This window comes from Stegodyphus dumicola, chromosome 9, assembly GCF_044657685.1.
Source record: "Stegodyphus dumicola isolate Sdum_Otavi_A_Nest chromosome 9, ASM4465768v1".
Classification (NCBI taxonomy): domain Eukaryota; kingdom Metazoa; phylum Arthropoda; class Arachnida; order Araneae; family Eresidae; genus Stegodyphus; species Stegodyphus dumicola.
In genome coordinates, this window is record NC_140776.1 from 171369907 (window position 1) to 171397462 (window position 27556).

The 27556-nt window shown below is 31.8% G+C and overlaps 1 protein-coding gene across 1 annotated transcript in view; it reads left to right on the forward strand.

The window, feature by feature from the left end:
* Polr3A (RNA polymerase III subunit A) overlaps positions 1–27556 on the forward strand; it is a 153204-nt gene that overhangs the window by 20232 nt on the left and 105416 nt on the right. Inside the window, exons 3-9 of the mRNA XM_085824342.1 lie at positions 2401–2550; positions 10434–10593; positions 14312–14466; positions 14657–14710; positions 22398–22519; positions 25876–25972; positions 26052–26129. Coding sequence (XP_085680468.1) covers positions 2401–2550; positions 10434–10593; positions 14312–14466; positions 14657–14710; positions 22398–22519; positions 25876–25972; positions 26052–26129 — 816 coding nt within the window. The remainder of the gene's footprint in view (positions 1–2400; positions 2551–10433; positions 10594–14311; positions 14467–14656; positions 14711–22397; positions 22520–25875; positions 25973–26051; positions 26130–27556) is intronic.

A 27556-nucleotide genomic window follows, 5' to 3' on the forward strand; every position in this document is an offset into this window, starting at 1 on the left:
ATGCCTGTTGAAACTCCTCGCGGATGAGGGCCATCGGTTGGTTGCTGTTCTTCCGAATTTCTCTGGACAGCACTCGTCGGTCTCTATCTCCCAGTTTCATTGGTCTGCCGACTTAGGGCACATTCCGACAATCACTGCTCACCTTCCACTTCTTAATCACGTAGGCCACTGTCGATTTTGGGTACTTCAGATCGCTAGATATATCCCTTAAGGATCGGCCACATTTGTGATACCCGATAATTATACCTTTCTCGAAATCAGAGAGCTCTGAACTGCGAGGCATCTTGCATGCGACTAAAGCCAATGTTGTTTCCTACACGATATATACCGGCGGAGTCCGTGGCGTACCTTAGGACCACAGATATCGTCATTTGCATAGGTGTCCAAATACTTATTGGTAGTCAGTGTATATGTAAGATAAAAAATATGGAAGCAAACTTCTAAATTTAATTCATTATAACCTTTTGTTTCATTTGGGAACTTCATCTATCAGTCCTAAAAATCAAGTCTTAAGTCTAATCTTAGTCTAATCAAGTCTTAGTCAATCTTAAGTCTAAACTGCGTCATTCAAATTAATCATGCGATCATACGTAACCGTTAATGCAGATGCCTCTTGACCAGTCACCAAATTGCAAACTAAAACTTTTTTCTTTGTGTGCTTCCATCTTTCATAACTACGAACTTCAGCTTTTGTTGTCTACTGTACTAAGTTGTAATTTCCTGTCTTGCTTTCTATCTAAACAATATCAAAAATGTAAATCTTCTGTGGAAAGGCATTGCCAAGTGATTGTGGCCACAAATATCAATTGCAAATAAAAATGGAATTAAAACCGCTCCGACTGCCAAGTTCTTTAGATACAGTCAAAAGTTGTTAATTCGGACACCCATAATCCGGACCTCAAAGCTAAAAACTTTCTGCGCATGCGCCGCGTTGTCACATGCGCACAGGCGTTTTACGCGTGCGCGTAAGACCTTGACTACTGCGCATATGCGTGTGTGCAAGTGCAGAATACGTTTCCGCCTGCGCGTTTAATGTATAACGGACGGTGTAAGCTAAAATTATCTAATTATCTATTTCAGTTAATGTTAATGATTGCGTTGTTCCTTAATCTTCGAATTGGATCCCACTTATTATTTTTTGCAGACTGTAAGAGCAATTTTATAAAAGTAAACTTGAACTTTCGATTATGTCAAATAGAATTTCTGATGCTGGAACTTCCAAAGGATCTACAAAACGAAAGTATGTTTCGATGTCCAACAAACAAAAAGTGGAATTGCTGCAAAAAATGGATAAAGACATGAAGAATGTGACAGAGAGGTTAGTGAAAACGAAAAAATTTCGATTGACAAGTTAGTCGGTATTCTCGGCCCAGCAATTAACGGGACTTGAACAGCGGAACTTTGTAACTGAACAAAAAATTATGTCTGTTTATAGAATTAAAGAGAAAGTATTATCACATAAAACGAAGCAACTTAAACAACTTACATTGAAAGAAATGTTTAATAAAGTAAACAAATAAATATTAAGCTTTCTTTTTATAAATTTTGATACCCTTTAGATCATAATTGTTTTTTATTTCATAAATTATGGTTTCATATTTTTAGTTTTAGAATTTCTGCATGTCATCTTACGAGATTTAAACTGATGATCTATAATCCGGAAAAATCGATAATCCGGAATCGCCGAAGTCCCGACGAGTCCGGATGAACGACTTTTGACTGTATTACTAAGTTAACATTACTAGCATACTACATAATCAAAATTCTTTTTCAGTGTGGATCTAAGCACGCATCGACACTGCTCTGGCTTTTCCTTGTGCTTTTATTATTACATATGTATATAAATAAAGTCATGTAATTAGCAAATTTTTGTGCTTTCAAGTGGTACCGTAATTAATTTGCCCTCAGCATAGCCAAAACGCAGTATGCAGATAACATGGAATTTTCTTGAAACACACCTAGAAAAGTCAGGGAATTTCATTCTCCTGTTTGAGTGGCAACTCTGTTACGTTAGAAATATTCTAAACAAAGTATAACTTATCATGTTATGCTCATCTGTTTAAAACTATTATGGCATTTGTGCTACCTCTTACACTTGAATATGTATTTCATGTGTATTGTAGAAATAATGAAATTTGCATCCATAAGGAAACAAAACATACTGTCTTAAACTTGAAGGATTGAAATTTAATCAAAATAATTTGAACACGTAGAAAGGTATATTATCCACTGCATATCTTTTAAAATCAGATTTGCTTTCTCTCCTTTTTTTTTTTTTCTAATAAAATTTCTACCAGGTACTATGTGTTGAAAATAAGTATTAATAACCTTGTTTCCATGACTGAAACTTTTGTCTGTTTGCACAGAATCTAATGAAAGGTGTTTTTTTATTTTTGGTAGGGTACAAGCCGTAAGAATCAGAAATGTGCTACTTGTGGTAAACAAGTAAGTGACTGCATAGGCCATTTTGGATACATTGATTTAAAATTACCCGTCTTCCATGTTGGCTTTTTTAGGTCTACTATCACAATTCTGCAAACAATATGTAAGGTAAGTAAAAATTAATTTTAATTGAATCTTTTTTTTTTTTTTTTATCGTAAAAGTGAAGTAGGAATGGAAAGGAATTTATGTTGTAGCATGAGATTGACTTACTGTGGCAAAATAATTTTAATAAAAATTTTTTTTTTGTAGCATAGCAAGGAAAACAGTATGAATTTGAGTTCATCTAACAACATTTTGCTAACAGTCTTTGAATAGTTGTCAATGGAAAATAGAATTAGTTCATGATTAACAGCTGTTAGCATTGAAATTTTATGTCTGTTAGATGGAAATCACTACACAAGATATGATATTTTGCAGAAGGCAAGCAGTAAATGTACTGCAATCAATAGCATTGCGATGCTGTACGAGTAAAAAATTATTAGGGGCTTGCATTTTATTTTCAGACTAGACTTTTGGATGTTTTCCAACACTGAAATTAAAAGATAACAATAAACAGTTACTGCTGTCTCGAATATTTCCGTAAATCACACTGTGACAGATATATTACACATATTTCATGCTAATTTATTCACTACTTTCTTTGCCTTTTCCACATTAGATACATTATTACAAGATGGGTACAGAAATTACTGGTGCTGAAACAGAATTGATAAGGGAATATCACATATACAAACAATATTGAGGTAATAGCAAAATATGAGGCATGAAAGGCATGAAGATTATTTCAGTATGTTAAAGTTTTCCATTTAGTCAAAAAATAACATGCCCTTCTTTGCTATACTTTTATTAAAAAAATTGGTAGGGTTTTATAATAGGGTATATTTTGATAAATGGAATTACAGAATACATGAAAAGAGTTTAATTATCATCTTATACAGAATAATTAGACCATTGAAACATTAAGTAAGCATATAGGTAATTGCCCCTATATACACATGATAAATGCAGTAGAATTTCAATAATTGGCATATCTTCTGATCCAAGGTTGGGCAGATTATTGAACTTTGCGGATGTCATTTTTTAGCCCAAAGGGGTGTGAACACAGAAGGGCTATTAGTCTTGATTTGGCATTTTGCGCCAAATCACTAAAAGCGCTGAATTACTTTTCAAATTTCTGCTTCCAACTATTATTGCCTTATATTATATTTAAAGATATTAAATAATAAAGAATCTGCATGAATGTATGTATGCTTCTTGCACTGTGAAAAACAACGATATCTAGAGCCATTAAATTTTGATTAACATAATAGACTAATAGTCCCCTTTGGGCTAAAAAAGTTAAATAAAATAATAGATAAATGAAAATAAAAAAATCAAAAAAAAGGGTTCCCTGACTTTTAAGTTGAGGAATGGAGAATATAGTAACAAAAGGAAGCAGGTATGCCATAAATGTGACTTTCTGGGGAATTAACCGAGATTTCTGCATGTCACTTTCAAAAACCTGCTAGCTAGGAAGTCACACTGTGGCCAGTAACTATACATTGATTGAAGTTGTATTGATGTTGGCCAGGATCACACTTTTATCCCTCGAGTGGTTGTGGGGAGGATTCAGTGCTATATCTGTAGGTCTTAAATTCTGCAGTCCTGTTAACTTCCTAAGTTCTAAAAATTTTGTTGCCCTTAAATTCTACTGCATGGCAGCTCCCCAAAATTCTGCCATCACTAATTTTTGCTGCTCTTCTAATTTCTAAAATTTTTGGCACTACTAAATTCTGACACCCAGTGAAGCTGTTCTGGTTTCACCTGTTCTGGCACTGACCCTGTTAAGGTTTAGAATATTTCTATGTGACGTATACAGTAAGTACAGCCCAAATATCGCCATGTCTTCTTGTCAACTTAGTAAATTTAAACTAATCTAAAATCCAGAATCCCTGAAGTCGTGATAATTCTGGATCTTGGACTATATATTGTTTATATATATATATCTGCATACTGAATGATCCAAAAGTAACAATACAAAAATAAATAAATAAATAAGAATTTAGTTATTTTAAAAGGTAAAATATAGCATGATGCAGTTTTTTCTGAAATATACAGAAAGGTGTATAATTTGTTTGAGTAATGAAAACTTCTGTTGGTAGAATAGTTAAATGTTTCGCCAACTGGAGGCTCCATATCGCTCTCAAAGAACTGCCATTTCATACAGGATGTGATCATTCAGGATCACTTCAAGTGTATCCTTACAAAATCCAAGATGTACAAAAGCTGAAAACAAGCAGTTTCAAGAAACAATATGAATTTACTCTTGTTTTTCCATCTGTTGGGTTTTCAAACAAAGAAAGAACCAGTGCTGTCTGACTGGCTGTCAAATGGCCTGTGGATTGATAAGGTGCACTTTTCATTTAGTTTGCTAATTAGAAGTTTAAATGTATATAACTGCCACATCTTAGCGAGATACAGTCAAAAGTCGTTAATCCGGACTCGTCGGGACTTCGCCGATTCCGGATTATCGATTTTTCCGGATTATAGATCATCAGTTTAAATCTCGTAAGATGGCATGCAGAAATTCTAAAATTAAAAATATGAAACCATAATTTATGAAATAAAGAACAATTATGATCTAAAGGGTATCAAAATTTGCAAAAAGAAAAAGCTTAATATTTATTTGTTTACTTTATTAAACATTTCTTTCAATGTAAGTTGTTTAAGTTTTGCTTAGTTTCATGTGATAATACTTTCTCTTTAATTCTATTAAACAGACATAGCTTCTTGTTCAGTTACAAAGTTACAAAGTCCTATAATTGCTGTGTCGAGAATACCGACTAATTTGTCAATCGAAATTTGTTCGTTTTCAATAACCTCTGTTACTTTCTTCGCTATCGGAAGCAAATTATAATGATGAGGAACTTGTTTTAAATCATATCAAAGACGGAGCACATCCAGATGAAATGCTACATTTGGTAAGGAATTATAAGCCAAATAAAATAAAAACATCTGCTCTGAAGATAAGGATAGTGCTGACAGATCAACTTCCAATTCATTACGCGCCCGCCGCGGCGTTCCCCCCGTCGAGCAGCGTGAAATTGATAAACAGATTTCGGATTTCAAAACATACTTTCGCTTTAGATCCTTTACATATTAACAAATATATATCGGAAATTCTATTTGATATAATCGAAAGTTTAAGATTACTTTTATAAAATTGCTCTTACAGTCTGCAAAAAATAATAAGCCGGATCCAATTCAAAAATTAAAGAACAACGCAATCATCAACATTAACTGAAATAGATAATTAGATAGTTTTAGCTTATACATCCATTATACATAAAACGCGCACGCGAAAACGTATTCTGCACTTGCGCACACTCATATGCGCAGTCGTAAAAGGTCTTACGAGCACGCGTAAACGCCTATGCGCATGTGTCAACGCGGCGCATGCGCAGAAAGTTTTTAGTTTTGAGGTCCGGATTATAGATCATTCCAAATTATGGGTGTCCGAATTAACGACTTTTGACTGTAATACTTACAGGTTATTGTGGAAATCTCTGTGCATCAGACAAAGATAACAGGATTTGCTTTGTCATTCGTCATAGACCTCTTTTTACTTTTATGAAGTCCACAGCAGTACATTTTAAACTTTCCATCACAGTCTAGTATTATTTAGTGCTTTTAAGAGATCGCATTATTCTCTTCTTGCAACAGAGTCAAATACTCCATAGTGTCACATTATAATATCTCTGCCAATTTTCTTAAGTTTGTCGTAATTTTAGGGGAAAACATACTATGTTTTTAAGATTTTATGCATAAAACTCATTTTTTTTTTTAAATTTCACATTTTTACTAATTCAGAAGACAAACAACAAAAATCAGCGTTATATTTACAAAATTTCCACAGGACTAGTTTCGATGGTTTTACTGAACCACCATCCTCAGCTGCAAAACCGCAAATGAACAAGATAGGAAAAAATGATTAGATAAGATAAGAAAGCCTGGACAAGAATAAGCAAGTGGCGCCATCTGTTGGTGAAACCAGAACTAAAACATAATTTCTCTAAAGGCCGAAGGCAAATTTGGATTGGAATTAGGATCATTAACTAGAACAGAAAGATTTTTATGAATGTGAAATGCCTCTAGAAAATCCAGTTCTCCAATGGAAGATGCTTTTTGAATAATTTTGGTAGCAGAAAAATTGAAAGTGTGATTTTCGGACCAACAATGTTTTGCAACAGAAGACTTCTGTGTTTCCTTTTTTCTAACATATGCCTCATGTTCCTTGACGTGAAATTTTAAGGCTCTCTTGGTTTGGCCAATGTAAATTAAACCACACTGGCAAAGAATCCTATAAATACCCCAGGAATTCATATCTGGAATGGGGTCCTTAAGTATGGAACTCGGAATTTTATTGATGAGAGAATAAACAACCCGAAAGTCACATTTTTATTTATTTATTGTAAAGGTACTAAAAATTTTGCCATTGTGTTGATTTGTCGTTAGATTTCTATTTCAAGCATGTACTCTTGCCTGAAATTCAGGTTACCATTTAATTTCACTCTCTTTATTGTACAAAAACAATATTTTTCCTCTTCTGCTATAGCATGAGTGCTTTTGTTGTACATTGCCAAGTTTGATGATTAATCATGGGATTTCAAGATCTGCTAAAGTTGTCTAAAGCTTTGATTTAGTGATATGGTAATTTCATAATGATTATTTAAAAAAAATAAGAATGTTGTTATGGTGTCAGAAAAGTAATAACAGTATAATAAAATTTTGTTTTAAAATTATTTCCATTTCTTATTTTTTAAAATGTCTATGCCTTTCATTTTTGTAATTTTTCATACATATTTTGATTCTGAATTTTTAAACAAAATAATGTCATAAAGCAGAAATTGTTTATTGTCTTTTAACAAAAACAAAAGAGCTAGAGTAGTTATGTTCAAATTAATTTAATATGTTCTAATTTTCTATGTAATTCTTTTAAAATACTCAGTGTTAACTTTCTCTGGAAAATTCAATTTATGCTTTTTTTTCCAAATTCTTTTGAAAATTTACTAATTTTTTTCAAAGTTGGCAGTAATTTTATTGGCTAAAAGTGTAAAAAAAGCCTATCACAAAGTGAAACATGTGATAATGCTATTAAGACAGAATAGACATGCTCTGTAGGAAACTTTTAAGGAGTTTTCCATGTTTGAAAAATTCTCAGAAGAAAGCAGTGAAAGCAAGAATTATCTACAGCACTTCCTTATTATCAAGATCCCCATTATTTAAGCACTGCCAGTAACCATCTCGTTAATGGTCTGTACCAAAGCAGGAAAACCACTCACAACTTTTCTCGTGACAGACAGACTTGTGATTGTGCTTAGTAATGCCAGTTGTTTGGCAAAAGTTTCTGAAGACCTGTAAGTAGGATTGTTGCTTTCACACAGTTCCACAACAAGAAAGCTCTTGATGCCATTTCAATAATAGGGCTAGGATGATAATGAAGTACCTTTCCTGCTTTTGATCCTAAATATCTGTCTCTTGGCACATATCTCCTGCCTTTATTTTCTCATTTATTTTTTGAGTTTCATTAGTTGAAAGTATGGAAAATTGCAAAAATAATTCTAATCTTGTCATGTGGGCAGGCATTTGTAGAGAGGAATTTCTGATTTGAATTAATAGACTATCATCCCCCTTCCTTTCTAAAATTTAAAAAAAATGCATATAGATTTATTTAAATTTATATTATTTGTTAATATGTTTTATAAATTAAACAAGAAGTATAGAAAATGTTAATAAATACCAAAACTTGAATAAAAAGTAGTATTTTATATTCAGAAATTAAAATTAAATACTTTACAGATAAATAATAAGTTGACCACATTCTCCCTCCTGAAACTATGAAATTCTCCCCTAGTCCACTGTCTTAGATTATGGCATTCAGTTTGCCTAATACCAAGCCATCATAGAGGCTTTTCAAGCTTGTTTTTAGAAGGATTGTTACGAAATGTCAAGGCGGGGTGAGATGGCTTCCCTGCAAAGTAGTTTTATGGTTGCCATAAAATGGCAAGGGAAGGCAGGGTTGCCACATTTGGCGAGATTTGGAGTCCATTTGGCGACAAAATTGGCAATATGCCATGGACTGATGGAGAACCTTCTGGAACAAATTCTTACCGGTTTAGTCCAGAATGTTCTCGAACACAAGCTGAAAGCTATATAAACCCTGCTGGTCCCCAGTCAGTCAGTTAGTACCGAGAGTGTGCTAGGGCGAGTCAGAGTGTCTCGTCTGGACTGCGAGTTAGTTAGTATCGAGTTGGCGTCTCGTCTAGCTAGTCAATCGCGTTGACAGTGGGCCAACAAGTGCCGAGTGGGTCGTGGAGTGCACCAAAAGAGTCTCGTAGAGTATCACAGTTAGTGCACCGTCAAGAGAGCGTGTCAAGCTACGGAAACGACTGAACCGAGAGTCATTAGCTGTGCTCTGTGTGTCGTCGAGTGCATCGCAAGTTGTAGCGTGGAGAGTCTCGAGAGTACGTGGAGTTCCGAGAACAACCAAGAAGAGTCTGGAGCTGTACTCCGGAAAGCAGAGTTGGGTGCTTTCAAGAAGCTGTCTCCACCGTGATAGTCTGATAACCTGAAGGCTGTGTTGCTGATCATGTCAGCGTGTTTATAGTAGTTCATCGATGACTGTAAAACGGGTTTTGGAGCTGTCCTGACAATATTGTCTAAATAAAGCGTGTTTCGATACTTCATCAAGTGTTGTCGTTATTCATGCCAAATCTACCAACCCTGTACGAACGTGAAGGAAGGAAATAACGTAACAACTGGTGTCAGAAGAACAGAAAAACGCAACAGTATTTGGAATATTACATTGTGTTTAATAATAGTGCATTCTACATGCTTTTTTTTTTTTTTTTTTTTTTTTAAGTAGAAGATGTTGCAAGAGTGAAAGCAATAGCAATTTTTCATTTTAGTTTTGTTGAGAGGTCCTTAATTTTTTCATTGGTAATCATTAAAAATCCATCAGAAGCTAAATGCATTATTTAACTGATTAATTTGGTTTGTAACTAAGTCAGATTTATTAGTTTAATATTTATGAAGTTCGATTGTCACATCATAGAAATCTGTTTTTTCAAATTTCAAGGTTGGCAGCTATGGTTTTATTTTCATTTTAACAAAGAACTAACAGCAGGTTAAATCTGGCAAGTAAAAATGGTGAAAAATGACTGTCATATTAACAGATGTGAAAAATAGTTGCACAGTTTCTCAAAACACAAATTTGATCACAAGCTTTTTTATGTTCAGTTCGTCTGAAAAATATTCACTGATAAAGAAATAAAGTGATCTAGCAAATTTGAGGATATATGAATAGCAGGCCAATGATGTTTTATGATGATTTCATGCCAGTTTTATAATATTCTTTAGTATTGTGCTAGTTGGAAACCATCCTGAACCATTGTCTTTAATTGATATTTAGACTTTAATTGATATTTAAGTGGTCAAGCCTCTTATAAACTTTCATCTTCTGTCTTTTGTTAATGAAACATTTTAAGACTTTCTGCTGGTGTTAATAATAAAATGTAATGCATAATGTTGTTAATTTATTTAATTTAGATATTTATGTGAAATAAAACTGCAAACACAGTTAACATTATGTTAAAACTATATTTCATGGATATGGTATAAGTTCGGTACAATTGTCTAATTTAAAAAAGGTATATGCAGCATCATTTGGCTGAATAAATGTAAAATAAGTGCTGGAGTTTTTTTCACTTTATTCTTAAATTTTTTGGATGACATCTTCTTTATTCATGCTGCTTTTCTAAAATCACCGTTTTATTTTGTATTCGATCAGGCTACATTATTTTCAGATAATCACTAAAAAATTAAGAACCATTTTCACTGGGTTCATATCATGATGTAGTTCAAAACTTGTATTGATTCTTATATCTATTATAATTTATTAGGAATGTTATATCTACTATCATTTACATGTCTTTTTGTATTTCTTATTTAGACTTGCAGTAGAGTTTTGTTGAATTCAAATGAAAGGAAAAAGTTCAGTGAAATTTTGAAACGCCCCAATATTAGTTACCTTCAGAAGAAGACTTTAAGGAAACAAATTGTTGATCTTTGTATGAAGAAAAGTGTATGTCCTTATTGCCAGGCAGTGAATGGTATGGCAAATTTTTATCGCTTATTGTTAATAAATTCAGACACTTTGAGATTAGTTGTATAACTATAATGCAGTTGAATCTGCATTAGCCTTTACAGATAAATAAAACTGTTTATTTTTAGTGGTTACACATCATGCAGTTGGCATTAGTTGAATCTGCATCTGAACTTCTTAGTTTTGTTGCAAAATTTAAAAAAAGGGGGGAGGAGAAAGAATCCTTCATGGGATGTAATATAATTTTTAATGACATACATGAGTGGGTGCCCAAAAGTAAACAGTTTTATTTTTCAGCAGTTACGTTATATTTTTAATATTTAGTCCATTTCAAAATATTCTCCTTTAGCATTAATATATACTTTTCCTATTGTTTTGCCCTCTGCTGGAACTCTTGGCATGGAATATTATTTGAAGGCAAAGATTTTATTTTCTTACGTCTCATCTACATCCATTGTTATTTACTGAAGTTTTTTTGTGTGGTGGTGTAGCAGAGCTTTTTTTTTTTTTTTATCAGTTTTTTTTATAAGAAAAAAATCTCCATGCAAGAAAAAGTTTTGATGAATAGCAGAGAGAGAGACACAAGCACTGTGTTTTCCTGTCATACAATTGTCAGATGGAGAAAATGTCTTCAGAGATTGTATTAGTGGTTTTTCAACGCTCTTTATTAGTAGCCTGTCACACTTTCTTAATGTTTTCCTTATTTCTTTTCATCAATGAATGTTTGAGTTATAGCAGTCTTCACCTGACATGTTCAATTTTTGAATCTGGAAAACCACTGGTACACTTGTTGTTTACTCAGAGCACTATCTTTAAAGATTTTCCAAAGTATAGCAGTGGTTTAAACCAGTGGTGGATAGGACTGGAGCGATTTCGGGCTGATCAAGAAAACTGAAACGATCGAATTGACAGAAAGGATTTGTCGAGACGGCCCTGCACGTGAGAAAAAGTGCGTACAATTAATAGGTTCACTGAAAAGTATATCTTCCAATGATATACAAAATGCACAGATACGACAAATGGCAAAATCTATTCTGGATAAAATATCAGCTTTGAGAAAAAATTCGTCTGGTCATGTATATTTAAAATATTTCAATATACTAAGCCAGTGACAAAACATTTGCAGACTAAAGGTTTAGATTACATTCTAGCATATAATATTGTTAGGGAGGCTAGAAGCTCTTTAAAAGCCATATCTAGAAACTTTGATGTAATATTTAACGCATCAAAATTGTTTGCAATTGATTGCAATTATAAACTAGAAAGGCTGGGTTGTGCTATAATTATAGAAGAACTACCTGCTAGAAGAGGCCGAAAAGTGAAGCAAATGGATGACAAAGAATAGTCTGATTATAATTTCAACTGCCCTATTAAATAATTTAAAGTTACTGTCTCTAATTTTATAATGGATAACACCATTTCATCGATGTAAAGCAGGTTTAAAGAGCATAGGAAGTTGTATAAAGACATATCACTTCTCGATCCCAAAAACGTTTCGAATATATACGAACGAAATATAATTTATATAGTAGTGCTTACGCCAGTGTCTTTTTTAGTTTATAAGTTTGTACTCACCCTATCTATAATGCAAGATGAATGCAAAAGAGCTTTTTCAAAAATAAAAATAGTAAAAAGTACACTGGTTATCATAAATTAAGGAAAAATCATGATTACTGAAAAAGTTACATGTAGAATTTAATGAAACATACCCACAATGTACAACACATAGTAAGGTATCAAATAACATAAAAAGAAATTACCAGACAAATATGGTAGTATAGAAATTAGCACATGTATAAAATGAACAAATCGAAGGTGTCAGTTTGCTATAGGAAAAGTACCTTCAATATGGAATATGATCTAGAGCAATACAATATATTTCTAGAAGCAATACAGCACATACAGCGATGTGTGATGCTTTCAATTATGCGGTCTATCAGTTCCATAGGAAGCGGGAGCCATTGCTCTTGCAAAGCAGTTGACAGTGTGACAAGGGTCTGAAAAGCAGATTGAGAGCAGCTAGACGTCTCCCTAGAGCATCCCAAACGTGCTCAATAGGATTCAAGTCCAGGGATCAAGCTGGCCACTCCATGCACATAATTGTTGCCTGTTGAAGATAATCATGTACAATGCGAGCCCCGTGTGGCCTTATGTTGTCGTCCTGTAACAGGAAAGCATCACCTATTTCCCTGGCATATGGGCGCACATAAACATCAAGGATGTCATCTCTATCTGAGCATTAATGATTCCCATTGGAAAGACAAGGAGGTCTGTGCGTCCACCCAAAGAGATGCCACCCCAAACACAGACACTGCCCCTTCCGTATGCATCTCTTTCACGGATATTTGACGAATGATAACGGGTTCTAGGTTCTCTCCATATCAAATAATGCCTACTATTGCTTTCTAGACTAAACCTGGACTCATCTGTAAAGAGAACCGCCCTCCATTGATCAGGCGTCCAGTGGACATGTTGTTGTTCTCAGTGAAAACAGTCCCTTCTATGGCGTGACGTGAGTGGCACACAAATGGCTGGTCACCTCGCATACAGACCACCTTCGTGAAGCCTTCTTCTACGCACAGTTGACGTTGATACGAACCTTCCGGTGGCTGCAGCAAGGGAGGATCTAAGAAGAGTTGGAGTAGCGGTTCTATTCCTGCGTGCACATAATGCCAAATCTGTGGTTTGAAATCGCCTCCAAAGTATATGAACCACAGAAGGACTCACATTTAGCCATCTGGCCACTTCTGTTTGACTTTGTCCTGCCTGTAGTCTCCCAATGGCTTTCTGTCGTAGTTCTGCAGGCAAAGGATGCCTAGAGATCATTGTTACGAATTGGCTATCTTAGATTTCTGATGTCACTATCACAGTGAAATATGTGGGCTTGCTCTCAAACATGGACTTTTATGCTCTTTGCAGATGACGTATTCCGAGTGCAGTGCCACTAATTTGCATATTGGAGTTTTACTCAGCTATTCTTATCTGGCAACATATTCAAATTTTACACAGTTTGGCTTATGTTTTAGGGAGTTATCGCTATTTTTGTGGTTTTTCCTTAATTTATGATAACCAGTGATTAGGAAGTACTATGAAGCAAGCTAATTTGAAGTCACTGTTACTGATGAACATCGAGAAGGATATTTTGGCTAAAGCAAAAATTTAAGATATAATGGAGGAAATATTTGCCCAGGCAACCTGGAATTAAAAAATGTTTAAATGGCTAATTATGAATTAACCGTTGTTTTGTGTGTATAATTATTTAGTTGCTGTTATTTATTATATATATGAAATAAAGTGTTACTTTCTGCAAAGGTGTAGTTTTTATGATGATGATGACGATGATAACTTGTATGTGTAATGACATTCCATATGGGGGGCGGCCTTAGGGCTGACTTTTTTTCCTGCCGAGACTGATTTTTTTGGCTAAATCCGCCACTGGTCTCAATTGCAGTTTTCTTCACACCCACACAGGAAAAAAAAAAACATTCATACACACTGTTTATTTTTAGTGGTTACACATCATACAGTTGGCGGGACACTGAAAATACAAATGCTCATAAATTAAAATCAAGGTTGAATATGCTAATAAAATCTAACAGCATGATCCATGCTTACAAAATGATCACTTGTAGAGTTCTCATTCTGGTTATTTTTTTAGTTGCTTACATGTATAAATCTACTAAAGATAAGTAATTTTTTTTTTTTTTTTTACTCCTTTTGGGTAGGTCAAGTCAAGAAAGCTGGGTGTTTAAAAATTGTTCATGACAAATACAAGAAAGAGAAGCGAAGTGATCCTGTATTGTTGGAATATTTGGAGGAATTTGATGAAGCTATGAAAAATAATAAGGAGTTAGAACATTGTAAAAATAAACTGACTCAAGTAATTATGTGTTTATAAATAAATTTATTTTGCATTTCTAAAAGGCTATGAATTTTTATAAAATTAATAATTTTTTTTTAATTATTAAATGAATTTAACATTTTAATGTTTATATTATTGACATCTTATCTACACCAAACTTTCAAAAATTGCTCATTTTTAATATATTTCGTTTCTTTTCTTTTTTTAGATAAATTTGGATCCTTTAAAGGTTTTGGATCTTTTCAGAAGAATTGTTGATGAGGTAAGCATTTTATTTTTCTTGATTTTCTTTTTGAGCAAACAATCCCATTCAAAGCATATGGAAATGTGAAACCTGTTACATGTACCTCTGTAAAGATTATTTTGATTAATAAGCATCTGAAGCAGTCCTACTGTATGAAAAAGCCTTTTTTTAGAGTCAGCATATAATGCAAAGTGGCTCACATTTATTTTCAGATACTTATGCGTTTAAACTTTATTTGCAAATCTCAATTATTAAATTAACCAAATGACTTTATTTTTCTTTCACATGTACCACTGATCATCTTTCTTAAAACCTGCTTGTTTTGAAAAAGTTATTCAGAACCTTTCTGATATAAATAATTAAAAAAAGAATAAAAATAAAAAAAAATAAAAAAGTTCAGAAATGAACTCACATAGATATTCGGACACTTTGAACATAGTTTATATTGATGGAAAACATCAAAATAATGGAGCTTTAATATTTTGTTTCATATCTTTTAGATAAAATTATACTTTTCATGAGCCTTTGGCATGTATTAGACCAACTTTTCATGTACAAATATTTCATTTTATTCCATTTCTTTGTAAGAATTGCTTTTAGTAGATTGTTTAAAGAAATATCATGCTTCATGATTCCTTTGTCCATCTTTCTCCATACGTGTTCGATAGGATTTAAATTCGGAGAATGCATAGGAGCTTTGATAACTTCAGCACAACTGTATAATAATCACAAGCAAATATTTAAGACTATATTTAGGATTGCTATCCTGATAGAACTTGAATGTATTTGCATTCCAGTTCTGTAGCAGATGCTTTTAGCTTTTCATTAAAAATATTTATAGATTTATACTGAATTGTAATATTTTCTATAAAAATAAAATTTCTTATCCCACAAGGAGTAAAACATTACCAAACCATTATGCTCCCCCTTTGCGCTTAACAGTAGACAATAGGATTTTTATGTTTAATTTTTCATTCACTTTTTATCACAAAGTAATTTGTTCATCGAACCCAAATATTTTAAGTTTTGACTTACAATATTTGGGTTTTACACAGTAGCACATTAGCAGAATTTATAACAAATATTTTAAGTTACAAATTCTGTTACTGTGTTACTTCAAAAGCGAAGCTTCCAGCTACCCCGTCCAATGACTCAGTAGCAAAGCTTTTAGAGGCCAGCCTGACAAAACAAAAACGAACTGGGAAAAAAAAAAGAATAAGTAGTTGAACATGTAATAAAACGACACATAAAGAAAACAGATATGTGTCTACTCTTGCCAAGTACCTCTGTGCATTGATAATATTCATTATTTCCCTGGAATAAAGCAGCATAAGAAATCTTGGCAATTCCATTTTCATTTTATCTCCAATACTAGCAGTTAGGCCACAGGTTTCAACGACGTGAACATTATCACCTCTACGTAGCTGACAATGATTGTTTCTCTGCAAGATGAATTTTTATGGACTGATTACAATAGTTCTTTTTACATATATGCGTGCTTAATATTAAAGAAGTATGAGTTTCTAATAAATAGATGAACAAGATTGAATGCAATTATATGGAATAATGCTTGGTATCATAAAACAAATTTATAAATTCAGATTAAAAATTCAAACATAAATGTGTAACAAACAAAACTATCTTGTAAAGCAAATAAAATTCAAATAATGTGTGACAAAGGGAAAAACAGAGCTCAAAGGAAAAGAATGCCGTGCACATAAAAGCAGATATTTATCAATGTTTTGGAAGCTTTTGAAAAAAAAGTTTCTGCCATTTTTATTCAGAGTATTACAGTACAGTATCCTTCTGAAATCTTTATTAAAGTACATGGGAAAACATCCATATCCTGTCAAAACCTGATTCAGATATATATCAGTGTAGCACTTTCTTCCTTTAGAAATCTATTGTACACATATAGTTTTCTTTTTTGTCAAGGAATCCCAATTGTTTTTCCATTTTCCTTTTATACTATTGTATGAAATTCCAACAGTATTTGTTCTAGAGTCCTGCAGTTTAATTTCTTTACAGTTGCCAAGTGTGGCTTCTTTTGCCAGAACGTTACAAATTCTGTATTGTCCCACTAAGATAAAGCTTTGAATACAGTAGATTTTCTGAATGCCAGGCTTAGTTTCTTGTTGATGAAGAATTTCTTTCTTGCTGATCGCCTGTTTTGTCGATATGCTGTAAAAGGTTCTTCTGATAGTTAGGGATTAATTATTGCAAATTGTTTCTCTAAATGTGCCAAATGTTTTACAGCCCTAATTTTTGGGACTTCTTTTCATAGCTTAGATTTCTGATTACTTGGAATGTGGTCTAGACTTCAGTGCATTTCAACAGTTTCTCATAGTTTCCATAATTTTATAATGTTCAAAGATAGTTGAACATTTTTTTACTATTAGTATTTTTTGGTAAACAAGTAATCATTTCCAAATGACAAGAAACATGGTGTTCTAAAACATCTCAATAAAACTCTCAAGTGTTCGATTTATTGTTTGAGTTACTGATTAATACATTTTTAATAAATTACTTTATTGCACAGAAGATTTTGACGATATTTGTTTTTCTACAAGCAAGGCTGAAGTTACAGAAAAAGTAATATGTTAGGAAAAAATGTGAAGTATGTGTTTTAACATTTAGTACAAGGTCTACATATATAAACTTCAAAAATACAAAAATTAAGGGTTGGAAATCATAGCCATTGTAAGAGAAAAACGTGTTTGGTATTAATAATTGAGTGCATAAAAATTATGGAAGTACAGTAAAAGGTTGACTATCTTGGAAACTCGGAAAATGGCAAATTCTAGATGCACAGAAATTCCAGATAATTGAGCATATATAAAATATGTAATTCACAGCAGAAAAGCGAAAGAGTGAAATAAAAATTTCTGGTTTAAAATTATAAAAAGAGTTTTTTTTTTTTTTAAATCTACTTGAATATCAAATGCCTAGATTTAAATTATGTGAAAGAAAAAAGTATTTCAGGCATAAATGCTAAAGTAAAACAGCATATTTGATTATGGAATTCCATTGACCATATAAATTGGCAGAGATCCTGCCAAACCTATGCCAACCACTCCAGCAGAAGTTTGAAGGAATGGGTTGCTGTTTGTTTAGTTAGATAATCCATGCAACATATAAAAAGCTCGATTCTCTCGTCATAATATTTCATGTTGCACAGCCAGTGTTTATCCATTTCCACAAAAGTTGTACTTTCCTTGATACCAGGATTCCGTAATTTTGAAACTATTCCACTGCATGCTGTTCTGTTGTAGGCAAGTCCAAAATTTTAATGCCCATCAGCAGCCAAGTGGTAAGTCATTGAACAGTGGTAGTTCAGTCAGGGGTTTCAATCCCTACGAATGGGTTGGCTGTATGGACATTTTAATTGTTTTCCCCCATGTGTGACGCATATATGAGCTAATTTCTGCAAGAAAATCCTGAATGAAGGCATACCTCTCCTTAAGCAGATAGCCCTTGTGTTCTTTGTCATAAAAAAATAAACCAAATCTAAATTTTGATAATTTTTTTCAAAAACTGAATTGAATTTAATTGAAAACCAGATAAATCACAATTATTTTATTATTTTCTACAAAAATGAAACTGAATTATTGAGAATTTAACGGTTTTATATAAATCACATTATTAGATGTCAGTTTTTGTTCGAGTCAAGTGGTGCTTTTATTCATGCTTTATAGCGGAGTTATAAACGTCTTATTTGCATAACTTTACATCTAAAATTCATCATTTTCTACAAAAATTAACTGAATTATTGAGAATTTAACGGTTTTATATAAATCACATTATTAGGAGTCAGTTTTTGTTTGAGTCGAATGGTGCTTCTGTTCATGCTTTATAGCAGAGTTATAAACATCTTATTTGCTTAATTTATTTAAAAAATTAGGTTTCTAAAATTTGAAAGTGTTTTGCTTAATTGAATGCTTGATAATTGGGTTTTTAGTACATCATTAGTTCATCTTTTATCTTGGTTTATGTTTTCTGAAAGGAACTAGCTGATACGAGATTTTGAAATTTTCTTCATATATATATATATATATATATATATATATATGTAGATGTATGTAAAATATAAAAAAATATGATGGCTTTGCTCTACACGAACACACAACCTTTAATTAACTTTCTGCAATTCTGGATCTTCCCCTTAGACCAGTACCTTCCAGAACATTCGCGCCTATTGCATAACTGCTACCATAAATACTGAGTGCGCACCTTTTTGCGTCAGAAGCTTTCCTTTCCCTATGCTCTGATTATTTCAGTTAGTCGTACAGGATTGGATTATGTGCTACTAACCTCAATGGAACATTTATGTCAACTAATCTCACATCATTTAACTAATGGATAAAATGGAAAATATTCATCTGGATTCCCAATCAGGCCAAGGTCACTGTAACATCGAAATATAATGTGTCAATAAGTATGGAAATGATTTACAGCGTCATCAAAAGTGGTATTGGAAGTGTGATTAATTTCTTCTTTTCTAAATTTATTCTTCAGAATAAATTAGAACCAGAAAATTAAGTGCCCATGTTCCAAATTTGCATTTTGATGTTACGTGATAAAAAGTGTTTTGATTTTCCCTCCAAGCGCATCATTATAAATAACTTACTCAATAATTGGTTATATTTTTGAAATCTGAAAGGTGGGGTGTTTTTTTACAAAATGATTTTAATTCGATGAATATAAAGGAAAAAAAAAAAAAAATGTGGCATTTTGTTACGAAAATATCAAATCAAAATGAATAAGTATTCAAAGATTTTATTCAGGGAAGAATTTTAAAATTTATTGTTATTAGTGAAAATAAGTTTTGTCAAAAATTTTGAATTAATGTTAAAAATATTGGATTTATTTTGTTGACAAGATAAGAATTTTGAAATTATTTTTTAATTAAGATTTTTGTTTAAAATTTTGAATTTTATAATTATTTTGAGAATGATGTCTATATGAAGTATAAATGAAATAATTATTAAATGGGAGAATGTTACATATTGTTAAAATTAATATACAAATACCAAAGATTTAAGAAATTGAATAATATTAAAATTTATATGAGAATTTAATTAAGATTACATTACATTAAAATTTGCTTGGAGTTATGGTAAATGAATGTTATAATTATCAATAATTGTATGTTAAATATGAAGTATGAGGGAGTATTGGTTTAGAAACAGAGGTCTGTTTTACCTCTGCATAATTGTTCCTTTTACCCTTGTCATGTAATATAATATAAACTTTAAAGGCTCCCACTTTATTTATTATATAGAATTTTTACTTTTTCATATAATGGAGTGCAATTTTTTAAAATTATTATTATAATGGAATGTTATAATGCAGTTCACTAACCACTCATGAAAATTTAATACATGAGTCTTTAAAGTGGACTTGCCTAAATAGCTGGATGTGTGTACTAGGAGAAAGCCGTAGGGTCTTCTAGTTTGCATAAAATAAGAAAATTGTAAAAATGTAATTGTTCTTGCCGAAGATAGCTCTAACTTATTTAATGATACTTAATTTCAGTATGGACTGTAATATTAACAATAACAAATTTCTTTTACCAAAAACAACATTATTGAATACTAGCACACGCATGTGCTTATAGTTACCTATGTAACTTAGCTAAGAGCGAGCAACCATATGCTCTTACATCAAGTCAGAAATCATTCGTACTAATAAAGCAAAAATGAAAGAACTTTAGGGTTACACTAAAGCCAAACTCTGCTTGGCGTGAAACAATGCTGCCAAGCAATACTCTTTCAGACACCGAACAGTAATAAAAGTAAAACCATAATTTGAATCATGCTATTACAAATGATAAAGTATTACTTATAAATGTAAAAATTGGTGTAAATTTTAAGATTTATGATCATTCATAATAATTTAATGGGTATATAGAATCTTTATAATTGTGATTTGGTGTGGAAAACATTTTTGGAAATCCTTAACTGGAGTATCAAAATTGTGATGTGAATGTTCCAGAAACAAGAACTTTTTATAGATTAGACTCAAATCTTCATAGGACTTTAAAAATTATTATTGAACTCAAAATTTTACATATTGTAACTTTATTGTTCGAAAGCTAATACTTTATTTTGTATGTTTCAAAATTATATTTCTCATGTTTTGATACACTAATGCTTTTTGTCTCAAAAAGGCTTCTCTATCGCTCTGCCTTTTTCTTTTTTTTGATAGGGGGGAATGTGTAAGATAAAAAATATGAAAGCAAGCTTCTAAATTTAATTCACTATAACCTCTTTTATTTTCTATTTTATTTGGGAACTTCATCAACCTGTCCTAAAAATAGTTCTGTAAGTCTAAACTGCATCATTCAAATTAATCATGCGATCTTATGTAACCCTTAATGCAGATGCCTCTTGACCAATCACCAATTGCAAACTAAAACTTTTCTCTTTGTGTGCTTTCATCTTTCATAACTACACACTTCAGCTTTTGTTCTCTACTGTGCTAAGATGTAATTTCTCTGGCTTGCTTTCTATCTCAATAATATCAAAAATGTAAATCTTCTGTGGAAAGGCACGACTAGAGTGCCAAGTGATTGTGGCCACAAATATCAATTGAAAATAAAAATGCAATTAAAATCGCCTCGACTGCCAAGTTCTTTAGATGCTTATTCAATCAAAATTCATCTTCAATATGAATCTAAGCAAGCGTCAATACTGTTCCAGCTTTTCCTTGTGCTTTTATTATTATATATATGTATATTAAATACGATTCCATTCTCCTTAAATTTTCTTCTCAGGCAGTATTAAGTAATGGCCCTGTTGGCAGTGAAGATAAGAAATTTAAGGTGATTTATTATTGCAAAATACATAAAGAGGTATTTATGTCCTTTGAGAAGCGTGTCTTTTTGGAGAACTTTCTGTGCAAAACTACTTCATGTTTACATTGCATGTAGGTCATCAGGAAGTTCGTCAATGAAATCATTTACATAACTTGTAAGGTTTATTTTAATTAACCTGTTATTATCATTCAAACCTTTATTATTATTTCATCTTTGGGTAGTTCTCATTGAAATGCAAATTAGTTGTTGAGTATTTAAGCCAAGAATTTATATGATTTAGAGCTTTTGGCAGCCTTGCTTGCAGATTATATGCTGTTGCCAGTTCTGCCAAATTTATTCTGGCTTTAGCCATTTTGTTTATAATAATTGAGTCAGCTTAAGTAGACCACTTGTGTAGTTTCCTGCTATGTTACTTGAATTTGAATCACAATACCCGTAGGCAGCAGAGTTTTATATAGCACAAGTCGTACCTTGTATTAAAAAGTTATTTTAACCTTCATAGGACTGTGTCATCTTAATTCAGATTAGAGTGATTTATAACTCACTTGTTGGTCTAGTAGCGTCAGAAGGAGGAAATGAGTCATAAATCAGCAAGGTCCTAAGGAAAAAGTAATCATTAGGCTATTGTTAATAATATTTCAACACTAAATTTCCTGGAAAGGGGTAAGAATTTCTGTTGAACAGAAACTGTTAGCAGGAATCGAATTTGAAGGAAATGAATTTTCAAATCGTCGAGTGCCAAAGAGTTAAAACTTGTTTAACATTATTATTGTAACAATCTTAACAAGTTTAATATTATTGTAACAGTCTTAACAGATGAATTTAATGTTGGTAGAAAAGATATGTGCAAGGTATATAATTCTGAAAATTTAATTATACCTTATTCAGGATATTCCTCTCCTTTTGATGAATCCACATGTTGGACGACCAGAACATTTAATTCTGACAAAACTACCAGTTCCACCATTGTGTATTCGACCTTCTGTGATATCTGAAGTCAAATCTGGAACGTAAGTTGAAAACTTGTTTTATTTGCATGATTTTAAATTTAATTTATTGAATCTCAGTGAAAATTAGCTTATTTTTTAACATTATCAAAAATTAAAAAATTGAATGGATGTTATAAGCCACTGTGTTTTCAGGAACTGTTAGAAAGATGTAATTTTTTAAAGATCAAATTAGTTTTAAATTTATCCTATTGTAAGCAAGTTTAAGATAAAGCATGAAACACATGTGCTTTATTTCTTATTATAATTTCCGAACATGGGCATTGCTACTCGCTGGGGATATCTAGGGGGCGTTACTGTTCTGGGGGTAAAGTAAGAGGGATCGTTGGGAAGCAAATTGTCAATAAAATCATGCTTGGAAAATTTACTTGTTTAATTTTTTTGAATAAATAGTTAATCATTCACTTGGTTACATAAATATTACAGTGAAACATCTTCAGAAGAGTCATACCAAATTGTATTCGCTGATACTTTACACAAGTTAGTCCAAGTTGTATCTTATCTAAAAGAACAAAACTTGTGATCTATTAGTCTAATATTCTAAAAAATATAACCTCAGATCTGCACTTGTGATATCGAATATGCCTAAGTAGCATATTCTTTAATTATTTACCAGGAGTGACCAAATGTCATTACACTAGGAACACTAAGTTCAAGAACCAACTTGATTTTCTCAGAGCCCTCAAGTCTGTATTTGGATCATTTTTAAAATAATGAAACAAAATTTGATTGGGGAGAAATATTTGAAATAATTAATGAAAATGTCCTTTTTATTTATGTGTTTGTAATTAATCTGGTTATAAATAAAAAACGGTACTTTTCTGTTTTGCCGGCGCCAGCGATAAAGTGGCCAATAATGGTACAACCGATGTCAAATGGAATATTCTCGCTGGTAACCTTTTAAGCCTCATTTTCAAACCAAATCACAGCTTTTTCTTATCAGATTGATTGTTTCTTTCAATACTGGCATATAATTACATAGAATTTTTATCAGATAGTTCAGTTTTATGTCTAAGGCCATTTTCGATAATTAAGTCAATTAGGATGCAATCACAGCGCTTAACCCGAAGCCGAAAATATAGAAAAGGTAAAGTCAAGGGTTAAATTCATCGATTCTAACGAGAATGCATTAGCAAAGTAAGGCACTGCAGTTTTACATAATTTCTGAGTAAGCTATTCGTACGAATTGAAATATTTCTTGCATTTAAACTTGTGTTCCAAATTAAGATTTAACGTGAAATTAATGTAGATAATTACTGAGAGCATTAGATTTTTGTAGAGTAGTTTACGTGAGAATAGATCGCTTGGGGTCACTTGATATAAACCGGCGAATCACGATGTTGAACCATGAAAGCATAGTAAATTCTTAAATTAATGTCTTTTTACAAATTTATTGTTTTTATTTATTGGATTTTTATAAAATTTTAAGCGATATTAAAATGTTTATGCCTTCAAAAAAAGAATTCTTAGAACTAACATTTTTTAAAAATTTTTTATGTGTATACTGTATGTTGTCACCAATAAAGTCTGCTTGGCAAGATTTGTGCCGGCGAAACGGAAAAGTACCTAAAAAACATCCAATTTGACTGCTGTTTGTCACAAGTACAGTTGGCTATGAAAGTTATCAGGCATTTTCGTTACCATCAGTAATGATGCAGTATGCAAGAATGTTTCATCAAAAATTTATCTCCGAGTGCGTTTTTTTCAAGTTACAGTACAATAATTAATGTAATACTGTGTGATTTCCTATGATAACAAACATGATATATTATTGTACTTATATAACTATATGCTATAAATGCTTAATGTCCGGGGAAAAAAACTATTATGAGAACCAAGTTAGCATGAATGTTTAAACACAAACTCTTGCATTTCAGTTCCTTGAGGTTCATGTTATTGAGGGTTTACTATATTTAAAAGCTAAATAAAAGGCTGACCCCCCTGAAGCTATGAAATTGTCTGTGGTTGAGAACCCCTGTTTTGTCTGTATACCACTTCTAGGGTATTTTATCCTGTCTAATAGACATATAATTTTATTGAAACTTGGTTTAAAAAAGAAAGCCTTAAAGCCATCAAAATAATGCCTAAAATACTAAAAACTTGCTTTCACATTGATAACTATTTCACTAATTTTACATGCCTGTGCATAAGATATTTATGCGAATCCTTAAAAAACTTAAAAGTGTGTTTTTTTTTAAAGTAAAATTGCTATATTTGTCATTATTATAACTTTACTAATTGACTGTGTTTCATTGGTAGAGATTATGATTGTTAAATTTACCAGTAGCAAAAATAATATTTTTGTGCAGACTTATAATGAAAAATAAATACAAAAATTAAATTCTTTTAATACCCAATAAAAATGGCGGTACTTTTCCGTTTCGCCGGCGCAAATCTGGCCAAGCAGACTTTGTTGGCGACAACATACAATAGACACATAAAAAATGTTAATTCTAAGAATTTTTTTTTTTTATTTTGAAGGCATAAACATTTTAATATGGTTTTAAATTTTGTAAAAAGACAATAAATAAAGACAATAAATTTGTAAAAAGACATTAATTTAAGAATTTACTATGATTTCATGGTTCAAAATCCTGATTCGCCGGTTCGTATCACGTGACCCCAAGTAATCTCATCTCACGTAAACTACGCTACTAAAATCTAATTCGCTCAGTAATTATCTACATTAATTTCAAGTTAAATCTTCATTTGGAATAGAAGTTTAAATGCAAGAATTATTTCAATTCGTACGAATAGCTTACTCAGAAATTATGTAAAACCACAGTGCTTTACTTCGCTAGTGCATTCTCATTAGAATTGATGAATTTAACACTTGATTCCGCCTTCGGATGAGCGGTTTAATTGCATTCTAATTGACTTAATTACCGTGAATTGTCTTAGGGGATAAAATTTAAATATCGTGTAAAAATTCTATATTATTGTATGCCAGTATTGAAAGAAATAATCTGATAAGAAATGGCTTCAACTTGTTTTGAAACTGAGGCGTAAAAGGTTACCAGCGAAGATATTCCGTCTGGCATCAGTTAAACCATTATTGGCGACTTTATCGTTTGCGCCGGCAAAACGGAAAAGTACCAAAATGGCCAAGTTAATGTGAAATTATTTATAATTATGAAAATTTTAACTGCCATAAATTGAATTAAATATTTATAGCAGTAAAAGTAAAGTTGAAATGAGTAATCATTAGTATGAGAAAAAGATTAAAATTGTATAAATTCCTAATGTTTTTCATTTTTGGTTTTATTTATTGCTTATTAAGACTATAATTTAAATATGATTAAAATAGACACAGCAATGCATATTTATTAAATATGTGTCACTGTACTTTTATTTTCTAGAACTGAAGATGATATGACTACAAAATTAACTGCTTTAATTCAGCTCAATCAAGAAATTCAGATGCATGGTACTAGTGCTCCTTTAAAACATGTGATGGTATGCTTAATTTGGAATAATATTTTGTGACTTTATCTCCCTGTAAATAAAATTATTAATGTGAATTTTCTATCTTTAGAAAGTCTGGGATAACTTGCAAACTCATGTTGCACTATATATAAATAGTGATATGTCTGGTGTAAATATGGAAATGCAGGTAAAGAAATTTTTTAGTTTCATATATAAATTAAAAATTATGAATTACTTATAATTTTATATATTGTCCATAATTTATAGCTATATAATGATATATGAAAGAGTTCATTAGCCGAGAGTGTAGATGTATTACAGTCAAATACCGAAAATCCGTCGACCTGAAATCCACATTGCCTCTCAAAATATAAACATTCAGTTTATAGGTTCCGGAAACCGCAACATTGAGTACGAAATATCGAAGAAAAATACTTACAGAATAATGATGTCATAATTACCGATTAATGATGAGTCATAACAGAAATACCAAATTATTGAAATAAAAAAAGTTAAAAAAATAAGATAAAAGTTTTTCCCTCTAATCTCTGCATCAAGGTAAAAAAGCAGATGATTCACTCAACTCTTTATTAAGTTCACGATTCACGTTGTTGTATTTTCTGAGCTTTGTTATTTCACAAGATTGTTTAGTGCTGCCTTTTTTTTAATCCCGATATTTTGTGGATAAATTAAGAATATTTTAAATTTTAGCCCTTTTTAATACAATGACAGATAAGAAACACACTCATGATTTTACTGCTTGCAACGTTGAAAAACATAAACATGGTGCATTGACGGTAACGCAAAAAATGCAAAAGATGGAGGCAGCTGCTACTCCTCGATTTATAGCAGAATGGTATGGACTTGTGCCATGATTGTGTATGATATATGGAAAAATAAAGAAAAGCTTTTGAAATTTTACAGCAACAGTGATTCTAACACTGGAATCCGAAACCGTAAATCTTTGCTTGAGGCGAAATTGGCAAACCTCGATGCTGTGTACATATAATACAATGATTCCAGTTTATATATATATAATAATAATTTAATGCATATAATAAATTATTGCAATAATTTATTATATGCATTAAATTATTATTATATTTGTACAATTAAGTGTGGGTCTTTCAATGTGAATTGTTTATGAAAATCGTGGACCATATCTTCAAAGTTCAGAGCAAAAAGAGATCAGTAGTTCAACATTTATGTTCTGGATAATTAATTGGTTGGATTTAGCTTCCTATGTTGGGCGGCAGAAAAATATCTTCAGTGTTTTCTACATTTAAATCTTCAGATTTTTAGTCCATTTCATATTTTTTTTTAAATCTCATTGGCCTAAATTTCATACTTAAATTTAGCCCTTCAAAAATGCTGTTGTTATATTGCCGGTTACGATGGATTTACTATTCTATTTAAAAAAAGTTAACGCAAACAAAAACAAAAATATAATAAATAAAATATAAATAAAACAATAAATAAATAAAATTTTTTAAAGTTTTTTCTTTTTTAAAATTTATTTGTACGCGTGAAGAAAGGAAAAAAAATACACATGTCACCTTCAATTTGTAAAGGTTAATGTTGTTTTATATAGCTGAGCACTTGCAACTTCATTGG